The sequence below is a fragment of the Pseudophryne corroboree genome, chromosome 4, assembly GCF_028390025.1.
Source record: "Pseudophryne corroboree isolate aPseCor3 chromosome 4, aPseCor3.hap2, whole genome shotgun sequence".
Classification (NCBI taxonomy): Eukaryota; Metazoa; Chordata; class Amphibia; order Anura; family Myobatrachidae; genus Pseudophryne; species Pseudophryne corroboree.
The window spans coordinates 439,466,550-439,488,035 of record NC_086447.1 but is presented as its reverse complement, the minus strand read 5'-3'; the positions used below and the strand labels follow the sequence as shown (position 1 = coordinate 439,488,035).

General features: G+C 45.3%; 1 protein-coding gene across 3 annotated transcripts in view; it reads left to right on the top strand.

Annotated features, from left to right (window-relative positions):
- CEP162 (centrosomal protein 162) overlaps positions 1–21,486 on the top strand; it is a 420,302-nt gene that overhangs the window by 370,438 nt on the left and 28,378 nt on the right. For all 3 annotated transcript variants that reach the window (XM_063916918.1, XM_063916917.1, XM_063916916.1), the window contains exons 22-23: positions 14–235; positions 10,585–11,249. In XM_063916918.1, coding sequence (XP_063772988.1) covers positions 14–235; positions 10,585–11,249 — 887 coding nt within the window. The remainder of the gene's footprint in view (positions 1–13; positions 236–10,584; positions 11,250–21,486) is intronic.

The following is a 21,486-nucleotide window of genomic DNA, read 5'->3' as shown; positions in this document are numbered from 1 at the left end:
TATTTTGAAACAGGTTAAAGAAATGGAAGCAATTATTAAGAGAAGGTATCCCAACTCTATCCCAGCACTCATATTTGCTGCTACAGCAGTTGCAGAAACTGACAATTCCACCAAAAGTAATACCGTAGCCTTCTTAGAAAGGAGAATTAAAAAATTAGAAACAGATCTGGAAAGCAAAGATGAAGAAGCTAAGAGAAGTCTACGCAGCATGGAACAGCAATTTCAGAAAATCAAGGTGACCAATAACATTTCTGAAAACACCTGTAGTTGTGCTGTACATGGTTAAGGTTTACCCCACCCCCATCTCAATGGGGTGATGAACTGAAATACTGTCTTGTTTGCAGTTTGACTAGGGAGAAATATAAGGAAAGAGGTCCATACTCTTTAATGTAGTCATTATGTTGTCTTAGGCTATGGCTAACTAATGATTTCCCGCACTTCTCTCTATGAAATATTTGAAAACTGTATTTTGTGTTTGCTCAAGTTGTTTTTGCCTTATATTCGGTTTTGTTTGAAGGTCTGAAACAAGTAAGTGTGACAAATATGCAAAAATTTAAGAAATCAGGAAGGAGGCAGAAACTTTTCCAGGCCACTATTATATACTTCTGCTTGATCTTGTGATTTCTAATATTTATGTGGGTAAATACCTAATCAATTCACCTTAAGTATTATTAATATAGTCAAAATACTTACATGGATATAGTATATGTCTCTAGTTTATGTGACTACTTTAAGTTACAAATGTAACTCGCAACAGATGCTGCATTGCTTCAGATTACTTACACTTACAGGAAGTGGAGGAACAAGAAAAATCATAGCGGGGATGTAAGTTTTTACGACTGCCGCTGTTCATGATGTCAGCATCACGTGAGCGGACGATGTCATCTAAGCAAAATGGCTGCTACTCCAGTAGAGAAGGCTTTTAATGTTCTATAATTAGCAAAAATAAACTGCTACTATTGTACAGCGGCATTTTAGAACGCAATATGGGAAACTTCCACCTACAAGACAGTCCATCTACACCTGGAGAAAGACATTTGCGAACACTGGTTGTTTTTGCAAAGGGACATGTTCTGGGAGGCCACTTGTATCAGAGGAACAAGTGGCTTGTGTCTGTGAGATCTACACACACAGACCTAAGAAATAGTCAACACGTGCAACAAATTGGATTATTGTATTGATATCTGTCATGTGACAAATGGCTCACACATAGAACATTTGTATTTGAAGTCATAGAAACTTAGATATATACTACATATCCTTTTAAGTATTTTAACTGTATCAACAATACTTTGTTTATATAAAATGTTGAAAGTGTGTATTTCTTTTATAGTAATCGTGTGTATGTGTGTGTATGTGTGTGTATATATATATATATATATATATATATATATATATATATATATATATATAATATATATTTACAGTTGTGCTCATAAGTTTACATACCCTAGCAGAATTTGTGATTTTCTGGCCATTTGTCAGAGAATATGAGTGATAACTCACAAACTGTTCTTTCACTCATGGTTAGTGGTTGGGTGTAGCCATCTATTGTCAAACAACTGTGTTTACTCTTTTTAAATCATAATGACAACAGAAACTATCCAAATGACCCTGATCAAAAGTTTACATACCCCAGTTCTTAATACCGTGTATTGCCCCCTTTAACATCAATGACAGCTTGAAGTCTTTTGTGGTAGTTGTGGATGAGGCTCTTTATTTTCTCAGATGTTAAAGCTGCCCATTCTTCTTGGCAAAAAGCCTCCAGTTCCTGTAAATTCTTGGGCTGTCTTGCATGAACTGCACATTTGAGATCTCCCCAGGGTGGCTCAATGATATTGAGGTCAGGAGACTGAGATGGCCACTCCAGAACCTTCACTTTATTCTGCTGTAGCCAATGACAGGTCGACTTGGCCTTGTGTTTTGGATCATTGTCATGTTGGAACGTCCAAGTACGTCCCATGCGCAGCTTCCGGGCTGATGAGTGCAAATTTTCCTCCAGTATTTTCTGATAACATGCTGCATTCATCTTGCCATCAATTTTGACCAAGTTTCCAGTGCCTTTGTAGCTCCCACATCCCCAAAACATCAGCGATCCACCTCTGTGTTTCACAGTAGGAATGGTGTACCTTTCATCATAGGCCTTGTTGACTCCTCTCCAAATGTAACGTTTATGGTTGTGGCCAAAAAGTTAAATTTTGGTCTCATCACTCCAAATGACTTTGTTCCAGAAGTTTTGAGGCTTGTCTCTTTGCTGTTTGGAGTATTGTAAGCGGGATGCTTTGTGGCATTTGCGTAGTATTGGCTTTCTTCTGGCGACTCGACCATGCAGCCCATTTTTCTTCAAATACCTCCTTATTGTCCATCTTTAAACAACCACACCACTTTTTTTCAGAGTCCTGTATTTCAGCTGAAATTATTTGTGGATTTTTCTTTGCATCCCGAACAATTTTCCTGGCAGTTGTGGCTGAAATTTTTGTCGGTCTACCTGACCGTGATTTGGTTTCCACAGAATCCCTCATTTTCCACTTCTTAAATAGAGTTTGAATACTGCTGATTGGCATTCTCAATTGCTTGGATATCTTTTTATATCCCTTTCCTGTTTTATACAGTTCAATTACCTTTTCCCGCAGAACCTTTGACAATTCTTTTGCTTTTCCCATGACTCAGAATCCAGACACGTCAGTGCAGCACTGGATGAAAGATGCAAGGGTCTTTCAGGAGTCCAGAAACTCACTGACCTTTTATATACACACACACACTGATGACAAGCAAACAGATCACAGGTGAGGATGGTTTCCTTTAGTAGCCATTCAAACCCGTTTGTGTCAACTTGTGTGCATGTTATCAGGCCAAAATCTCCAGGGTATGTAAACTTTTGATCAGGGTCATTTGGGTAGTTTCTGTTGTCATTCTGATTTAAAAAGAGTAAACACAGTTGTTTGACAATAAATGGCTTCACCCAACCACTAACCATGAGTGAAAGAAAAGTTTGTGATTTATCATTCATATTCTCTGACAAATGGCCAGAAAATCACAAATTCTGCTAGGGTATGCAAACTTACGAGCACAACCGTATGTATGTGTGTGTGTATATTTATATATATATATATATATATATATATATATATTTGGCATGGCTAAGACGCTACACCACAAAAAGCGATTGGTTGAATTCCCTTTTTTTTCCCTGCAAAAGAATTTGTATAAAGTAGCAGATTTTAAGAAAAATCACAAGATGTTGCGAATTTGCAGATTAAATTGCATGGATCATTTGGCCATGTGGTTAAATTTAAGAAATATGTATGTGAACATATCTGGTATATGAAATCAAAAACATGCAGTACCCTGCCTTATCCCAACTATAGCCAAAAGCCACCACTATTAAGTGACAGCCTGGGTTATCCTATTTAGGTAGCCTGGGGTGGCATTTCTTTTTGTCAGATATGTCACTTTATTGCAGCATGGATCAACACAGCTATAGCTAAGAAATATGTAGAGGCTACAGACAATCTCATCCATCTGTATTAATACATACAGCCTGAGGTGCGGCTGAAGGACTGGGGGAGCACCTGCCTATTTTGTCAGTCCCGGGCTCCACAATTTCTGATGGCAACCCTGTTATCTAGTTCCACAGTACTTACATAAAATCTTCCTATCTTCCTCTGCGTTACGCTGGACGGTCTTTTTTTTTTTTTGTATCTGTCTGAAATCGATACCCACTTAAGGCCCATACACACTAAATGAGCCCCCATCCGATATTGGCAGTGGCGGGGTGCCGGCATCGGCAAGTGCATATACACTTGGTGATGCCAGCGGAGAACGGACCGACGGCGGGGGAGAATGACGCCCTTGCTGCATCTGCAGCATGGCTGTTGTTAATGAGGACCTACCTCGTCTGTACATGTTCAGACGTGGGAGGGGGGTCGTTAACGATGCGCAGGAGCAATAGATGAGATTTTAATAGATATTTATCTAGCATCCATAAGGGATATTGGGGACAGATTTAGCATGATGGGGTATAGACTGGTCCAAAGGAGCTAGTGCACTTTAAATTTCTTCAACTGGGTATGCTGACTGACAATTAACATCAGATTAATAGCTCTTAATAGAAAATAGCAGGCTTCTAAATAACAAGCAAATATGTATAAGCTTGATAATATATAGTAGAAATTATTATTAAGAAGAATATATAAAATATGCAAAACATGCACTGAATTCAAATAAAAAATGCCCTCCCGAATGGTACTGAAATATATACACTGGCGTCCCAGTAATATTCAGAAGAAATTGTCCCGCAAACAGCTCCCAAAGATAATTGTGAAATGAGAATATTGAATGCTCAAAGTAGTTACCCACGTGTTTGTTCCTGATTTCCTACAGGGTCCTGTTGGCAAAAGTACACGGGGTATGTATACAAAGTGGTCACGGTTTGATGGCATTAAAAATGACAGCCCCGCTGGGAGACCTATTGCGTCTCTGCTGTCGGACAAGCGCTGCCCGCTGGTACGCTCTGCGGCTGTCAAGGATGTTGCTGTGTGAACTGAACCTCACTAAGGGGATCATATGGATCTCAGCCGGCGCTCAGCTGATATTTCCTGCGGCAGTGTGAGCATGCACTGCCCGCTGTTTGGGCTGTATGGCTGCCGGTGATGAGATGGTAAGATGTGGGTCTCTCAGCAAGGATCCCACACAGTTCAGCCGATGCTGCAAAGACGGGTACTCACAGCGGTGTGCGGGTGCTGTCAGGACCTGCAGAGTGATTGTAGCGGCAATAAAGACCAAATGGAGAGCACAAGTTGGAAGAAGTGGGCGTCTTCCTCTGCATAAGCAAGCAGCAGCAACCTCATGCAGCTCCTCAAAACGGTCACAGGATCACTGGTACCGGGTGTAGCGGGGAAGAGTCGCTGTTAGTGCACAGTTTACATTCCTCTAGGGAATTCTCTGTACAGCAGTATCACTGTTATGTTACTACATAAAACGCTGACAGTCTCACTGGGGCTGCACAGCGTTGTGTGCGATGGTGTCCTTTCTTGTGTGTCTCCTCTCACATGCAATAGGGCAGGCTTGTATTGTATTCAGTCTGTGTTGTATGTGTATTGTTTCTGTCTTTCATTATGGTGAAACAGAAGTCATGCAATGTATGTAATACCAGATTCTCCCCTACTTCATCGGGCTCCATATCCTGTGAGTGTTGATAACAATATGGGGGAGAGTCCAGAGCCTTCCTGGCTGGGGGCTATAAAAACCATGATGTCGGATATGTCATCTCAGCTCACTGCCAATAAAACACAGGAACTGCAACAAGCAGTGGCTAGCCTAACTGCCAAGGCTGATGCTTCCAATCCCCCGCTGTCTACTACAGGTGCACAAAAACGTGCTTTGTCTGCAATCCTATCAGATTCTGATGATGTACAGGTGGATGGGAATGATGGAGATCCCATTGGTGGGGATTCCACCTCTACACAGGGTATCAAACCCCTCATATTGTCTATACGGGATGTGTTAGAAGCTCCCCCTGGAGGATGCTACTAATCAGCAGTAATTTGTCCTCCCACAAGACAAACTGACAGTCCCCTTTCCTGATTCCATAGAATTGGATGATTTATTTAAATTAGCCTGGAAAAATCCAGATAAAAAAAATATCAGGTGTCCAAAAGGTTTTTAAATACCTTCCCATTTGCCCCTGAAAGCAGGAAATTCTGGAAGAATCTCCAGCAGTAGACGTCTGTCTCTCACCTTTCTAAAAAAGGCGGTGCTCCGTGCTCTTTTACGGTAAAGGACCAGGGGGATAGGAAAATAGAGACCACTCTAAAATCTATCTACACTGCTGCAGGCGTAGCTCAGAGACCGGTCATTGCTGGTTGCTGGATGACACATGCCATTCATACATGGGCTACTCCGATTCAAGAGGGTATTTCAGGTGATATGACATTGGTTACTACTGTAACTTTCCTAAAACATTCAGGACACGGCAAGAGTCCTCTGTGACTCCCTTAAAGAGATTGGCAATATAAATGCTAGAACCACTGCTATGGCTGTGTCTGCACGCAGAGCCATATGGTTGCGTCAGTGGATTGCAGACGCTGACTTCAAACATAATGTGGAATCTCTGCCCTTCACAGATGAATGGCTCTTTGGAGGTGAATTGGACGCATGGATCTCCAAAGCTACTGCTAGGAAAGCCACGTTTCTTCCTTCAGTGGCTCCGCCTGCTAGGCGTACCTAACTGGGACAGTCTACTCAGTCCTTTCGCTCCTCCAGATTTCGATCTAGGGCCTGGGGTGCCTCCAATGCAGCTAGAGGCTCCAGAGGTAAGCCTTAGAAACCAGCCATTGCTGGCTCTCAGTAACAAAGCACCAGTTCAGCTTCCACAAAGACTTTGGCATGACGGTGCCCACCCACCCCGAGGGGATCTTGTGGTGGGAGCTCAGTTACGTCACTACAGCCATATCTGGGACGATTCCTGCCAAGATGCCTGGGTAAGGGACAATGGGGCAGATGTATTAGCCTGGAGAAGGCATAAGGAAGTGATAATCCAGTGATATGTGCAAGGTGATAAAGGCACCAGCCAGTCAGCTACAATATGTAAATTAACAGTTAGGATTTGATTGGCTGGTGCCTTTATCACCTTGCACATATCACTGGTCTATAACTTGCTTATACCTTCTCCAGGTTTATACATCTGCCCCCTTATCTCTCAGGGTTACAAGCCGGAGTTCGACGGTTCTCCTCCCCAACCATTTTTCAAATCAGGTTTGCCAGTTTTGGAAAATATGCGTGTTATCCTACTACTGGCCATTGACAAGTTGGTCCAGTCCCGGGTCATTGTTCCAGTACCCCTGGTACAGCAAGGACAAGGTTACTACTCCAGTCTGTTTGTAGTGCCAAAACCAGACGTGTCTGTGAGACCCATTTTGAATCAAGTCCTTGAATCCTTACCTGAAGGTTTTCAAATTCAAGATGGAATCTTTGAGAGCGATGATCGCGGGCCGGGAACAACAGGAATTCCTTGTGTCCCTGGATATCAAGGACGCCTACCTACATATCTCAATTTGGCCTCCCCGTCAGGCCAATCTGCGGTTCACCCTACTGAATGGTCACTGCCAGTTTCAGGTGTTGCCCTTCGGCCTGTCTACAGCTCCAAGGGTGTTCACGAAGGTGATGGCGGAAATTATGTTCCAGCTCAGAGTCCAAGGGGTCAACATTGTCCCTTACCTGGATGATCTCCTGATAAAAGCAAGTTCCAGGGAGCTTCTACTGCTCCATATAGATTGCACTATCCAACTACTGTCTTAATTTACAGAAGTCTCAACTGGATCCGTCTCAAAAGCTCCTGTTTCTGGGTATGATACTGGATACGGTAGCTCAGAGAGTGTTCCTCCCAGAGGACAAGGTGAGAACACTTCAAGAGATGGTTCTCCGACCTGCTCGAGTTTCCATTCATCTTTGCATAAAATTGTTGGGAAAAATGGTGGCCTCGTACAAGGCGATAGTTCAGAATGTTCCATGCTAGACCCTTCCAATTGGACATCCTGAACAAGTGGTCCGGTTCACATCTTCAGATGCACCGGATGATTCAGCTGTCACCCCAGGCCAGGATTTCACTCCTGTGGTGATTACAGTCTTCCAACATGCTGGAAGGTCGACGTTTCGGGATTCCGGATTGGATCCTCCTTACGACGGAAGCAAGCCTGAGAGGATGGGGAGCTGTCACCCAGGGAGCGCTGTTCCAGGGCAGGTGGTCTACCCAAAAGGCCCTACTTCCGATCGACATTCTTGAACTTTGGGCTATCTACAATGCTCTGGCCTCCCCTCTACTCACGGATCAGGCTATCCAGGTTCAGTCGGACAACGCCACAGCAGTGGCATGCATCAATCGACAGGGAGGGACAAAAAGCAGGGCCTGCATGCGAGAAGTGTCAAAAATACTTCTCTGGGTGGAAAGAAATGCAAGAGCGCTGTCTGCAATTTTCATTCCAGGAGTGGACAACTGGGAAGCTGACTTTGGCTCGCCACGACCTCCACCCGGGGGAGTGGAGATTGCATCCCCAGGTGTTTCAACAGATTGTTGACAGGTGGGGATACCCGCAGATTGATATAATGGTGTCTCGCCTCAACAAGAAGCTTTGCTGCTTCTGCTCGCTGCTACTGCATCAGGCGAGTGCACTGGAATCACTGACATCACCTTGGCCTTACCGGCTGGTCTACCTATTTCCTCCGATTCCATTGATCCCAAGGGTGCTCAAGCAGATCAGATATCAGAGTACAAGCAATCCTGATTGCGCTGAATTGGCCCCGAAGGGCGTGGTACGCAACTCTTCTGGACATGTCCATAGAAGACACTTGGCCTTTGCCGCTAGGAAAGGATCTTCTTCAGCAAGGACCATTCGTCTACCCGGACTTACGGCGGCTTCGTTTGACGGCATGGATGTTGAGCGGAACATCCTAGTTCACAAAGGGCTTTCCAAAAAAGGCATTGCCACTATGGTGCAAGCCAGAAAACCTGTGACGTCAAAACACTATCATCATATCTGGAGGAGATATGTCTCTTGGCGCGAGGAACGCACGTATCCACCTGCAGAGTTTCACTTGGGACGTTTCCTACAAGCTGATGTAGATAAGGGCTTACGTTTGGGCTCCGTTAAGGTCCAGATTTCAGCTCTCTCCATTTTCTTTCAGAAGAAATTGGCTGTGTTGCCAGAAGTTCAGACCTTCTTACAAGGTGTACTCCACATACAACCTCCCTTTGTGCCGCCTATGGCACCCTGGACTTCGGATGTAGTGTTGAAATTTCTACAGTCCTCCTAGTTTGAGCCTCTGATGACTGTAGAAGACAAGTACCTCAAATGGAAGACAGTGATGTTATTGGCCCTAGCTTCTGCTAGAACCATTTCAGAATTGGTCGCCTTATTGTGTAGAAGTCCCTACTTGGTCTTTTACGAGGACAGAGCGGAGCTCCGGACTAGACAGCGGTTCCTGCCGAAGGTTGTCTCCGCATTCCTCCTGAATCAACCTATTGTGGTTCCGTCCTGTTCTAACGCTTCGGCTCCTCAGGAGTCTTTGGATGTTGTGCGTGCTTTGAAGATCTATGTCAGGCGCACAGCTCAGGTCAGAAAGACGGATTCTTTATTCGTGCTTTATTATGCCCAGAAAAAGGGTTGTCCTGCTTCAAAGCAAGACCATTGCTCGTTGGATTAGGCTTACTATCTAACAGGCCTATGTGTCGGCAGCCTTGCCTGTTCCTCAGTCTCTGATGGCCCACTCTACAAGGTCAGTGGGCTCTTCCTGGGCGGCTGCTCGTGGAGTCTCGGCCTTGCAACTATGCTGAGAAGCTACATGGTCGGGGAAGAACACTTTTGTGAAATTATACGAATTTCATACCCTTGCCAAAGAGGATACCCAGTTTGGGCAGGCGGTGTTACAGCAGTCTCCGCATGTTCCCGCCCATTCTGGAAGCTTTGGTACATCCCCATCGTACTAAATCTGTCCCCAGTATTCCTTATGGATGCTAGAGAAAATAGGATTTTAAATACCTACCGGTAAATCCTTTTCTTGTAGTCCATAAGCGATATTGGGCGGCCGCCTCTGTGCGGTGACTTTCTGCAGGTTACCTGTTATGTGTTACGGTTCAGCTGTTTTGTGTTGCTGGCCAGGTTATGTTATGGTGTGCTGGTGTGTAAATCTCACCACACTTGTTGTTTTGTTCCTTCTCTCAAGTATGTCCTTTCTCCTTCGGGCACTGTTTTACCTATAACTACCTGTGGGAGTGGGCATAGAGGGGAGGAGCCAGCACCTCCAGTTGAAGAAATTTTAAGTGCACTGGTTCCTTTGGACCCGTCTATACCCAATCGTACTAAATCTGTCCCCAATATCCCTTGTGGACTATGAGATTTACCAGTAGGTATTAAAATCCTATTTGCTCAGATTGGCCCTTCTGAGCGATATCTTTTATTTTCTCGTCTAGTGTGTATGGGCCTTTGTAGTGATCTGGTTCACTTACAGAACATATAACCAGTATAGCAAACAAAAAGCAAATGGTTTCTCCTCCATCTGGTCACAATGCTCTTCCAATGTCTTGGATTGTCATTACTGACCTCTGTTCGCTAAATCTGTTTACCTCTAGTTCATTAGTGTGTGATTGTAGTTCTCCTGACTTGCAACAAGCAAGCAAAATAAATGTACTAGAGATCAAATGGTTAGGTTTCAGGTGTAAATTTAGTAAGCACTGCTTTTGAAAGTCGCTGTATCTTCTGCTGTTTCAACATTAGATTTAAAGCGCCAATAATAATGTAAAAAAACCCAGCAGTCTTACAATTAATATTTCCCCTTTAAATGCAGCCACCGAAGATGTTGCAGCTTTGAAAAGCACAGCTTAGTAAATTTACCCCTAAGTCTTGTTTGCGTGTGGACAAGTTATGCATGCCTTGGCTCTCATTCAGTGACCTGTTATATTGCAACTAAATTTTATATAAAAATGTAAAATGTATATTTCTTTCATCTGTCTGTAGTTCTACAATCTGTACTAATCATGCCAAAGATTATAAATATTGTTTAAGCGATTCTGTTTTCATTTCTTTGTAGATTCAGTATGAGAGTCGAATAAATGAACTTGAAGAATTACATGCTCAGAGACACCTAAATGAGCCACAAAAACATGTAGACGGCACAATAAAAATAAAAGCACTTGAGCAAGAGCTATCTATATTTAAGGATGCTCATCACTCTACAGTTATGAACCTACATAAAGAAATTGAAACCCTCCGACAGAAGAATTTGTTTTTAGAACATAAGTCTAAGATTAAAGAACAAAACATTACTTCAAAAACTAAAGAGGGGGAGATGCCTGATCAAGCAAGATTGACCAGACTTAATCAGGAACTTATTACAAAAAATAAAGAGATTCAAGAGCTCTCAAAAACAGTGGAGAGACTTCAAAAGGAAAGGATGATCATGCTCTCAGTCAAACCCCATTCAAGTAGAGTCAGTAACAGGAACAAAAACTTAAGTGTGCCTGATGCAGGGGTTACACCTCCCTCCAAGGGAAGCACAGTACAGACTGAAGTTTTTCCATCAATGTTGAATGAAAAACTGTATCAACCAGACACCTTTGCAGACTTTCATATTTCTGATCTCATACAAGAAAACAATAGACTAGAAGATGAAGTTCACAAATTGTCTGAAAACCTGAACCAACAAAAGGCAAATTATGAAACTGCTTTGTCGAAAGCAGAGTGCGCTATAAAGAGGTAACATGTATTTAAGATGTTTCTTAAGTGTGAATGCATGCACATATGTGTCTTTATACAAAGCACAGTGGAACTTGGCATAGAAAACATTATGTATTTGCCCCCCTTTACAGTGCAACATGGTTTGTCTAGTTAGTTACTTGCTCTTTATTACTTTTTTCCCAAATCAGGCCCTGAGTCTGAATCTGTATACAAAGTGCTACAATACAGCGGGCATAGCTTTTTATTTTTATTGTGCATGTGGGGTAAATACTGGCTGCTTTTGCATGTAGCCCATAGATGCTGGACAGCTTTAGGTTTACCCTGCAATTTAGATAACCGTTTGGGCACACCCGTCTCAAATCTACGGTTACTTTTTCTTTCTTGCTTTATTACTGAATCGGGTCCTCAGTCGCACACAGATGTACATGTGTGGTATATCAAATTAATCAGTGCAGTCTCCTGGTGCATCCAGCCACATAGCATAGTGACAAATAATTTTTTTCAGGGGAAAAGACACCTGACGCTAGCAAGAGTTGCATAGAACCTTGTACACCAATAAGAGGCTATTTGGTGCGATTGCTGCAGTAGTGTATGAGGACACATCTCTATCCATATAAATGGGTCCATATACTGTATTGCTGCCGTCACTTCAAAGATTCCTTCTCAGGGCATCAGGTCCTGGGAAACAAGACTTTTGCAGAGCAAAGCATTTTTCTGCTGCAGGGTACACTGGGCTCCACAAGTCTGGACAATGGGTTGTAGAGTAGGATCTTGATCCGAGGCACCAACAGGCTCAAAGCTTTGACTGTTCCCAGAATGCACAGCGCCGCCTCCTCTATAACCCCGCCTCCCAGCACAGGAGCTCAGCTTTGTCAGTTGGTGCTGCAGTAAGCAGGCACTTAACAGAGGGGCCGCTCCAGGCAGCCCTAAGAAAAAAAAAAAATACAATATGAGAGTGCGCTTATTAAATCCGATGTAGATTTTATTTTATATAGTAATAAAAACTTATAATTATATACATATAATTCTATATGCTTTAATACCAGCCGGCCGGCTTTATACACACTTACTTACAATAAAATTGCTTAATATAAAATTGGGACACAATTTCTAAGTATTTAAATTTTCATTAGGCTGAGTTTTTATCCACAGCTCCAATCTATCTGCATAAGTCCAAAAGATTATTGTCAGCTTGTTATACCAATTATATTAATTAGCAGACTCTTGTTCAGATTTCTGATACCAAGTGATCAGTTCAGTGTTAATCCAAACCACCGCTTTCCTCACAGCTGAACAGTCCGTTTAAGGCAGTTCATAATACTTTGTTACAACTGTAACTGTTTGAGATTAATATGTATCAGGTTGAAATTAGTGTACCGTACAGATGCTTCCGTTCTCCAGCTTGCAAGCATGCATGCGACGTCCCTCCTGGTTAGTGTTTCTCGTCACTGTCCGTTAGCTCTGGAGGGGAATCACTTCATAAGTCGCTCTCCATTTTTTCTCCCGGCGGCTAGCCGTATGGCTGGAATAATTCCTCGTCAGCCTGACTGGAGAATGAAGGATCTGTCGGCAAAGAAGACATGCACAACCCTGCGCCTTCAGGGTGTAGGCAGACGCCGGCCAGTGGATAAGCAAGATTGCTGCTGTCTGTATGAGAGTGTTTGACAGACGCGTTTCCCCGCCTACTCGAGAGTATCAGCGGCTTCCTCAGTGTCAATTTCTTTACTCTCTCTTACTTCCTTTAAATAACCCTATGGATGGTATAGGGTGTATACCATCCATAGGGTTATTTAAAGGAAGTAAGAGAGAGTAAAGAAATTGACACTGAGGAAGCCGCTGATACTCTCGAGTAGTCAGGCTGACGAGGAATTATTCCAGCCATACGGCTAGCCGCCGGGAGAAAAAATGGAGAGCGACTTATGAAGTGATTCCCCTCCAGAGCTAACGGACAGTGACGAGAAACACTAACCAGGAGGGACGTCGCATGCATGCTTGCAAGCTGGAGAACGGAAGCATCTGTACGGTACACTAATTTCAACCTGATACATATTAATCTCAAACAGTTACAGTTGTAACAAAGTATTATGAACTGCCTTAAACGGACTGTTCAGCTGTGAGGAAAGCGGTGGTTTGGATTAACACTGAACTGATCACTTGGTATCAGAAATCTGAACAAGAGTCTGCTAATTAATATAATTGGTATAACAAGCTGACAATAATCTTTTGGACTTATGCAGATAGATTGGAGCTGTGGATAAAAACTCAGCCTAATGAAAATTTAAATACTTAGAAATTGTGTCCCAATTTTATATTAAGCAATTTTATTGTAAGTAAGTGTGTATAAAGCCGGCCGGCTGGTATTAAAGCATATAGAATTATATGTATATAATTATAAGTTTTTATTACTATATAAAATAAAATCTACATCGGATTTAATAAGCGCACTCTCATATTGTATTTTTTTTGTCTATATTAGGGGTAAATGACCTAATACCCCTGAGAGAGCTGCTTTTGAATCCGACAATTGCAGCGCCAGGAACACTGTGCTGTTTTCAGCCCTAAGAAAAGCTTTATATGAGGTAAAAAGTGAAGACTTCAAGGGCAGCAGCAGAGGTAAATGTCTTCTGACATTCTCTGCTCCAGCTCTCCCCAGCGGCGCTGTACACTCCCGAGCCCTGGTTGCCGGGTACCTACAGCGGAGGCTCTGGTTTACTTCACGTTAAGCACACACGGCTGGGGCTCTCCAGGATCGCGTGGCTGCGCTTCGGGAGGTAGTAAGTGGGTCCCGCTCGCGGGACCCGGTCTTTATTGCGATCCGGCGCGGTCAGTGGAAGGAGGGCCGCGCGCGCTGGCGGTGGACACTGTGGATACAAGCGATCCCACTAGATCACCAGGGCATGGGCGCAGGTCAGGTTTTCTCTTAAAACCGATTTTAATATCGCCCACAGTACCCGGTGGTTTTGCCAGCAAGGGGGATAAGGCTTAGACCTGAAGCCCCTCCCCCAGCCCCAGGGCGCCATTTCCAGCAAGTGTTCCCGCCCTGGAGCTGCATCTCTGTCTTTCCTCACTCCCTGTCAGTGTCTGCGGCGCCATTAATCCTCAGCTCACTGTTCCTGGGACTGCTTGGGCAAATCCTCCTATGTAAAGCCGCCTGGTTGTCAGTGCTGTGCCTTTACATGACACTTAAGTATTCTACCTGCCTTTTTAGTCAGTGTTAGTAAGAAAGAGTGCATTTAGTCAGGGGTTTATAGTACAATTACCCTGTGATATGCATCCAGTTTCTTACTGTGTAGTGTTATATCTATTGACTATATAGCTGTGTAAGCTAGTCCAGTGCAGTATTATTGTCTGTAATAACCTCTGCATTGTACAAACTGTGACTATTTGTGTGTGCATTTGATAGCTGAGTGGTGTCCATTTCGTGTCTTTCACTCAACTTGCTATCCCTATATTCTATAACCTGAGGGGGCTTGGTGCGTCAGGTGTTATTTAATATAGGATTTTCACAAAGATATACTGTATTACATATTTCTCTTACGTCCTAGAGGATGCTCGGGACTCCGTAAGGACCATGGGGAATAGACGGGCTACGCAGGAGACATGGGCACTAAAAAGAACTTTAGGTATGGGTGTGCACTGGCTCCTCCCTCTAAGCCCCTCCTCCAGACCTCAGTTTGATACTGTGCCCAGAGGAGACTGGGTGCATTACAGGGAGCTCTCCTGAGTTTCCTGAAAGAAAGTATTTTAGTTAGGTTTTTTATTTTCAGGGAGCCTGCTGGCAACAGGCTCCCTGCATCGTGGGACTGAGGGGAGAGAAGCAGACCTACTTAAATGCTAGGCTCTGCTTCTTAGGCTACTGGACACCATTAGCTCCAAAGGGAGTCAGAACGCAGGTCTCACCCTCGCCGTTTGTCCCGGAGCCGCGCCACTGTCCTCCTCACAGAGCCAGAAGATAGAAGCCTGGTGAGTATGTGAAGATAGAAGACTTCAGAGGCGGCAGAAGACTTCGAATCTTCACTGAGGTAAGCCCGCCGCTGAGGGGCGAAGCTTGTTCCTCAGCACTCACCAGCGCTATTTTCTCCACAGCACACCGCTGAGAGGAAGCTCCCCGGACTCTTCCCTGCTGAACATGGTGACAGAGGGTTTGAAAGAAGGGGGGGCACATAATTTGGCGCAGTGTAATAATAATAATAGCTCTATCTGGGTAAAGATATTTGTTTTTCCCTGGGTCATTGGCGCTGGGTGTGTGCTGGCATACTCTCTCTCTGTCTCTCCAAAGGGCCTTGTGGGGGAACTGTCCTCAGATAAGAGAATTCCCTGAGTGTGTGGTGTGTCGGTACGCGTGTGTCGGCATGTCTGAGGTAGAAGGCTCTCCTAGGGAGGAGGTGGAGCAAATGTGTGTGGTGTCTCCGTCAGCAACACAGACACCTGACTGGGTGGATATGTGGAATGTTTAAAGTGCTAATGTGAATTTATTGCACAAAAGGTTGGACAAAGCTGAGTCCAGGGAGTGAAGCCCTGCCTGCCACTATGTCGCAGGGGCCTTCTGGGTCTCAAAAGCATCCACTATCCGAAAAGGTAGACACTAATACCGACACGGATTCTGACTCCAGTGTTGACTATGATGATGCGAAGTTACTGCCGAAATTGGCTAAAAGTATTCAATATATGATTATTGCAATATAGGATGTGTTGCATATCACAGATGACCCCTCTGTCCCTGACACGAGGGTGCGCATGTATAAGAAAAATAAACCTGAGGTAACCTTTCCCCCATCTCATGAGCTGAACGAGTTATTTGAAAAGGCTTGGGAATCTCCAGACAAGAAACTGCAGATTCCCAAAAGGATTCTTATGGCGTATCCTTTCCCAACTAAGGACAGTATACTGTGGGAATCCTCCCCAAGGGTGGACAAGGCGTTGACACGTTTATCCAAAAAGGTAGCGCTGCCATCTCAAGATACGGCAACCCTCAGGGATCCTGCTGATCGCAAGCAGGAGACTGCCTTGATGTCCATTTATACACATTCTGGTACCTTACTCAGACCGGCGATAGCGTCGGCTTGGGTTTGTAGCGCTGTAGCAGCGTGGACAGATACCTTATCGACAGAAATGGAGACCCTGGATAAGGATACCATTTTATTGACCCTGGGTCATATTACAGATGCTGTCTTATATTTGAGAGATGCTCAAAGAGACATTGGCCTACTGGGTTCTAGAGTCAACGCTATGGCGATTTCTGCTAGATGAGTCCTATGGACCCGACAATGGACGGGTGATGCCGACTCTAAGAGGCATATGGAGGTTTTACCTTACAAGGGTGAGGAATTGTTTGGGGAAGGTCTCTCGCACCTAGTTTCCACGGCAGGTAAATCAACTTTTTTGCCTTATGTTTCCTCACAGCCTAAGAAAGCGCCACATTATCAGATGCAGTTCTTTCGGTCGCATAAAAACAAGAGAGCACGGGGATAGTCCTTTCTTACCAGAGGTAAGGGCAGGGAAAAAAGCTGCTAACCACAGCTAGTTCCCAGGAGCAGAAGTCCTCCCCGGCCACTACAAAATCCACCGCATGACGCTGGGGCTCCACTGAGGGAGTCCACCCCAGTGGTGTCACGTCTTCGACTTTTCAGCCACATCTGGGTTCACTCACAGGTGGATCCCTGGGCAATAGAAATTGTTTCCCAGGGTTACAAGCTGGAATTCGAAGAGGTGCCTCCTCGCCGCTTTTTCAAATCGGCCCTACCAGCTTCTCCCCCAGAGAGGGAGATAGTTTTAAATGCGATTCAAAGATTGTGTCTTCAACAAGTGGTGGTCAAAGTTCCCCTGCTTCAACAAGGGAGGGGGTATTAATCAATCCTGTTTGTAGTCCCGAGACCAGACGGTTCGGTCAGACCCATTTAAATTTAAAATCCTTAAACCTATACTTAAAAAGGTTCAAGTTCAAGATGGAATCGGTCAGAGCGGTCATCGCCAGCCTGGAAGGGGGGGATTATATGGTGTCCCTGGACATAAAGGATGCATACCTTCATGTTCCCATATATCCACCTCATCAGGCATACCTGAGATTTGCGGTACAGGATTGTCATTACCAATTTCAGACGTTGCCGTTTGTGCTTTCCACGGCCCCGAGGATTTTCACCACGGTAATGGCGGAAATGATGGTGCTCCTGCGCAAGCAGGGTGTCACAATTATCCCGTACTTGGATGATCTCCTGATAAAAGCGTGATCACGAGAGCAGTTGCTGAACAGCGTATCACTCTCGCTGAAGGTGTTAAAACAACACGGTTGGATTCTCAATATCCCGAAGTCACAGTTGGTTCCTACGACTCGTTTGCCCTTCTTAGGCATGATTCTGGATACAGACCAGAAAAGGGTTTATCCGATAGAAAAGGCCCAGGAACTCGTCACTCTGGTCAGGGACCTATTGAAGCCGAAAAGGGTGTCAGTGCATCATTGCACTCGAGTCCTGGGAAAGATTGTGGCGTCTTACGAGGCCATTCCCTTCGGCAGGTTCCATGCGAGGACTTTCCAATGGGACCTGCTGGACAAATGGTCTGGGTCACATATACAGATTCGTCAGATGATCACCCTGTCCCCCAGGGCCAGGGTATCTCTCCTGTGGTGGCTGCAGAGTGCTCACCTTCTAGAGGGATGCAGGTTCGGCATTCAGAACTGGATTCTGGTAACCATGGACGCGAGCCTTCAAGGTTGGGGAGCAGTCACACAGGGAAGAAACTTCCAAGGTCTCTGGTCAAGCCAGGAGGCTTGTCTTCACATCAACATCCTGGAATTGAGGGCCATATACAACACCCTTCGTCAAGCGGAGAATTTGCTTCGCAACCTACCGGTTCTGATTCAGTCAGACAACATCTCATGTAAACCGCCAAGGCGGAACATAGAGCAGAGTGGCAATGGCGGAAGCCACCAGGATTCTTCGCTGGGCGGAAAATCATGTAAGCGCACTGACAGCAGTGTTCATTCCGGGAGTGGACAACTGGGAAGCAGACTTCCTCAGCAGAAACTATCTACATCCAGGAGAGTGGGGACTTCATCAGTAAGTCTTCGCACAGATTGCAAGTCAGTGGGGACTGCCCCAGATAGACATGATGGCGTCCCGCCTCAACAAGAAACTACAGAAGTATTGCGCCAGGTCAAGAGACCCTCAGGCGGTGGCAGTGGACGCCCTGGTGACACCGTGGGTGTTCCAGTCGGTCTATGTGTTTTCTCCTCTTCCTCTCATCCTCAAGGTATTGAGAATCATAATAAGAAGAGGAGTACAGACAATTCTCATTGTTCCAGATTGACCGCTAAGGGCTTGGTACCCGGATCTGCGGGAAATGCTCACAGAAGATCCGTGGCCTCTTCCTCTAAGACAGGACCTGTTACAACAGGGGTCCTGTCTGTTCCAAGACTTACCGCGGCTGCGTTTGACGTCATGGCGGTTGAACGCCGGATCCTAGCGGAAAAGGGCATTCCGGATGAGGTCATGCCTACTCTGATAAAGGCTAGGAAGGACGTGACAGCTAAACATTATCACCGTATATGGCGGAAGTATGTTTCTTGGTGTGAGTCCAGGAATGCTCCTCCGGAAGAATTCCATCTGGGCCGTTTCCTTCACTTCCTACAGACTGGAGTGAATTTGGGCCTAAAATTAGGCTCCATTAAGGTTCAGATTTCGGCCCTATCCATCTTCTTTCAGAAGGAATTGGCTTCTCTACCAGACGTACAGACTTTTGTGAAGGGAGTGCTGCATATTCAGCCTCCTTTTGTACCATCAGTGGCACCCTGGGACCTTAACGTGGTGTTGCGGTTCCTTAAGTCTCACTGGTTTGAACCACTTAAGACGGTGGAATTAAAATATCTCACTTGGAAAGTGGTTATGTTGTTAGCCTTGGCATCGGCTAGTGTGTCGGAGTTGGCGGCTTTGTCTCACAAAAGCCCCTATCTGGTTTTCCATGTGGATAGAGCAGAATTGCGGACTCGTCCTCAATTCTTGCCCAAGGTGGTTTCATCCTTTCATATGAACCAACCTATTGTAGTGCCTGTGGCTACGCGAGACTTGGAGGATTCCGAGTCCCTTGATGTGGTCAGGGCTTTGAAAATTTATGTGGCCAGAACGGCTCGGGTCAGGAAAACAGAGGCACTGTTTGTCCTCTGTTTTCAGAACCGACAAGGTTGGCGCTCCTGCTTCGAAGCAGTCTATTGCTCGCTGAATCTGTAACACGATTCAGCAGGCTCATTCTACGGCTGGATTGCCATTACCAAGATCGGTAAAGGCCTATTCCACTAGGAAGGTGGGCTCTTCTTGGGCGGCTGCCCGAGGGGTCTCGGCATTACAGCTGTGCCGAGCTGCTACTTGGTCGGGTTCAAACACCTTTGCAAGTTTCTTCAAGTTTGATACCCTGGCTGAGGAGGACCTCATGTTTGCTCAATCGGTGCTGCAGAGTCATCCGCACTCTCCCGCCCGTTTGGGAGCTTTGGTATAATCCCCATGGTCCTTACGGAGTCCCCAGCATCCTCTAGGACGTAAGAGAAAATAAGATTTTAAACCTACCGGTAAATCTTTTTCTCCTAGTCCATAGAGGATGCTGGGCGCCCGTCCCAGTGCGGACTACATCTGCAAGACTTGTATATAGGCCCTCATTCCGAGTTGTTCGCTCGGTATTTTTCATCGCATCGCAGTGAAAATCCGCTTAGTACGCATGCGCAATGTTCGCACTGCGACTGCGCCAAGTAACTTTACTATGAAGAAAGTATTTTTACTCACGGCTTTTTCTTCGCTCCGGCGATCGTAATGTGATTGACAGGAAATGGGTGTTACTGGGCGGAAACAGGCCGTTTTATGGGCGTGTGGCTGAAAACGCTACCGTTTCCGGAAAAAACGCAGGAGTGGCCGGAGAAACGGTGGGAGTGCCTGGGCGAACGCTGGGTGTGTTTGTGACGTCAACCAGGAACGACAAGCACTGAAATGATCGCACAGGCAGAGTAAGTCTGGAGCTACTCTGAAACTGCTAAGTAGTTAGTAATCGCATTATTGCGAATACATCGGTCGCAATTTTAAGAAGCTAAGATTCACTCCCAGTAGGCGTAGACTAAGCGTGTGTAACTCTGCTAAATTCGCCTTGCGACCGATCAACTCGGAATGAGGGCCATAGTTTTTGCTTACATAAGGGTTATGTTACAGTTTTGGTCAGTTTCGGACTGATGCTGTGTTTTTATTTCATACTGTTAACTGGTTTTATATCCCAGGTTATACGGTGTGGATAGTGTGGGCTGGTATGAATCTTGCCCTTAGATTAACAAAAATCATTTCCTCGTACTGTCCGTCTACTCTGGGCACAGTTTCTCTAACTGAGGTCTAGAGGAAGGGCATAGAGGGAGGAGCCAGTGCACACCCATACCTAAAGTTCTTTTTAGTGCCCATGTCTCCTGCGGAGCCCATCTATTCCCCATGGTCCTTACGGAGTCCCCAGCATCCTCTACGGACTAGGAGAAAAAGATTTACCGGTAGGTTTAAAATCTTATTTTTTCTCTGTGAGTTAGTCACCATATCTCTTCTTTATCTCTGCTAGTGCTGACTACAATGCACAGGGGTTTGGGTTCAGAGGTATAGTGCTGCTGATAATTGTACCGTGTTAACCTCATACTGCAAGTTATATCATGTCTGCTTCTGAGGGTAACGGTTCTGGGGCTGAACACAGTGTCGGTGTTGCTGACACCACGGGGCCATATGAGTAGAATTTAGCAGCTGTGAGCTCTGGTTCCAGTGGGACTGTGGCAACGGAGGCACATACTGACCCACCTTGGGCCACTTTTTCCACGCTTCTGCATACGCTAGTTCACAGACTAACTCCCCCTATGGGACCCCCAATGCCGGTACAACCGTGTGTGGTCCCTGCAGCTAACCCGCCGTGGGTGGACGATTTATCTGCTCAATTAAAGAAGTTGAACCAGTCCTTGACTACTATAAAGTCTGACCAACGCTCGCCTAAGTCCAAGAGGTCCTCTAAGCGAGCGCTTATCTCCTCACAATCCACTGCTGTCACTGACACCTCATCTGATGAAGACGGCACATATACTGACCCCTCAGGTTCTGACTCGGATACGGCTGATGGGGAGGGTAGTTCACATGTGGATGTTCCTGATCTTTTGGAGGCTATTAAGTTAATTCTGCAGATTACGGATGATCCCGAGCCATCCGTCCCTCCTAAGAAACCAGATAGGTTCAAGCGTCAGAAGGTGGTTAAGCAAGTT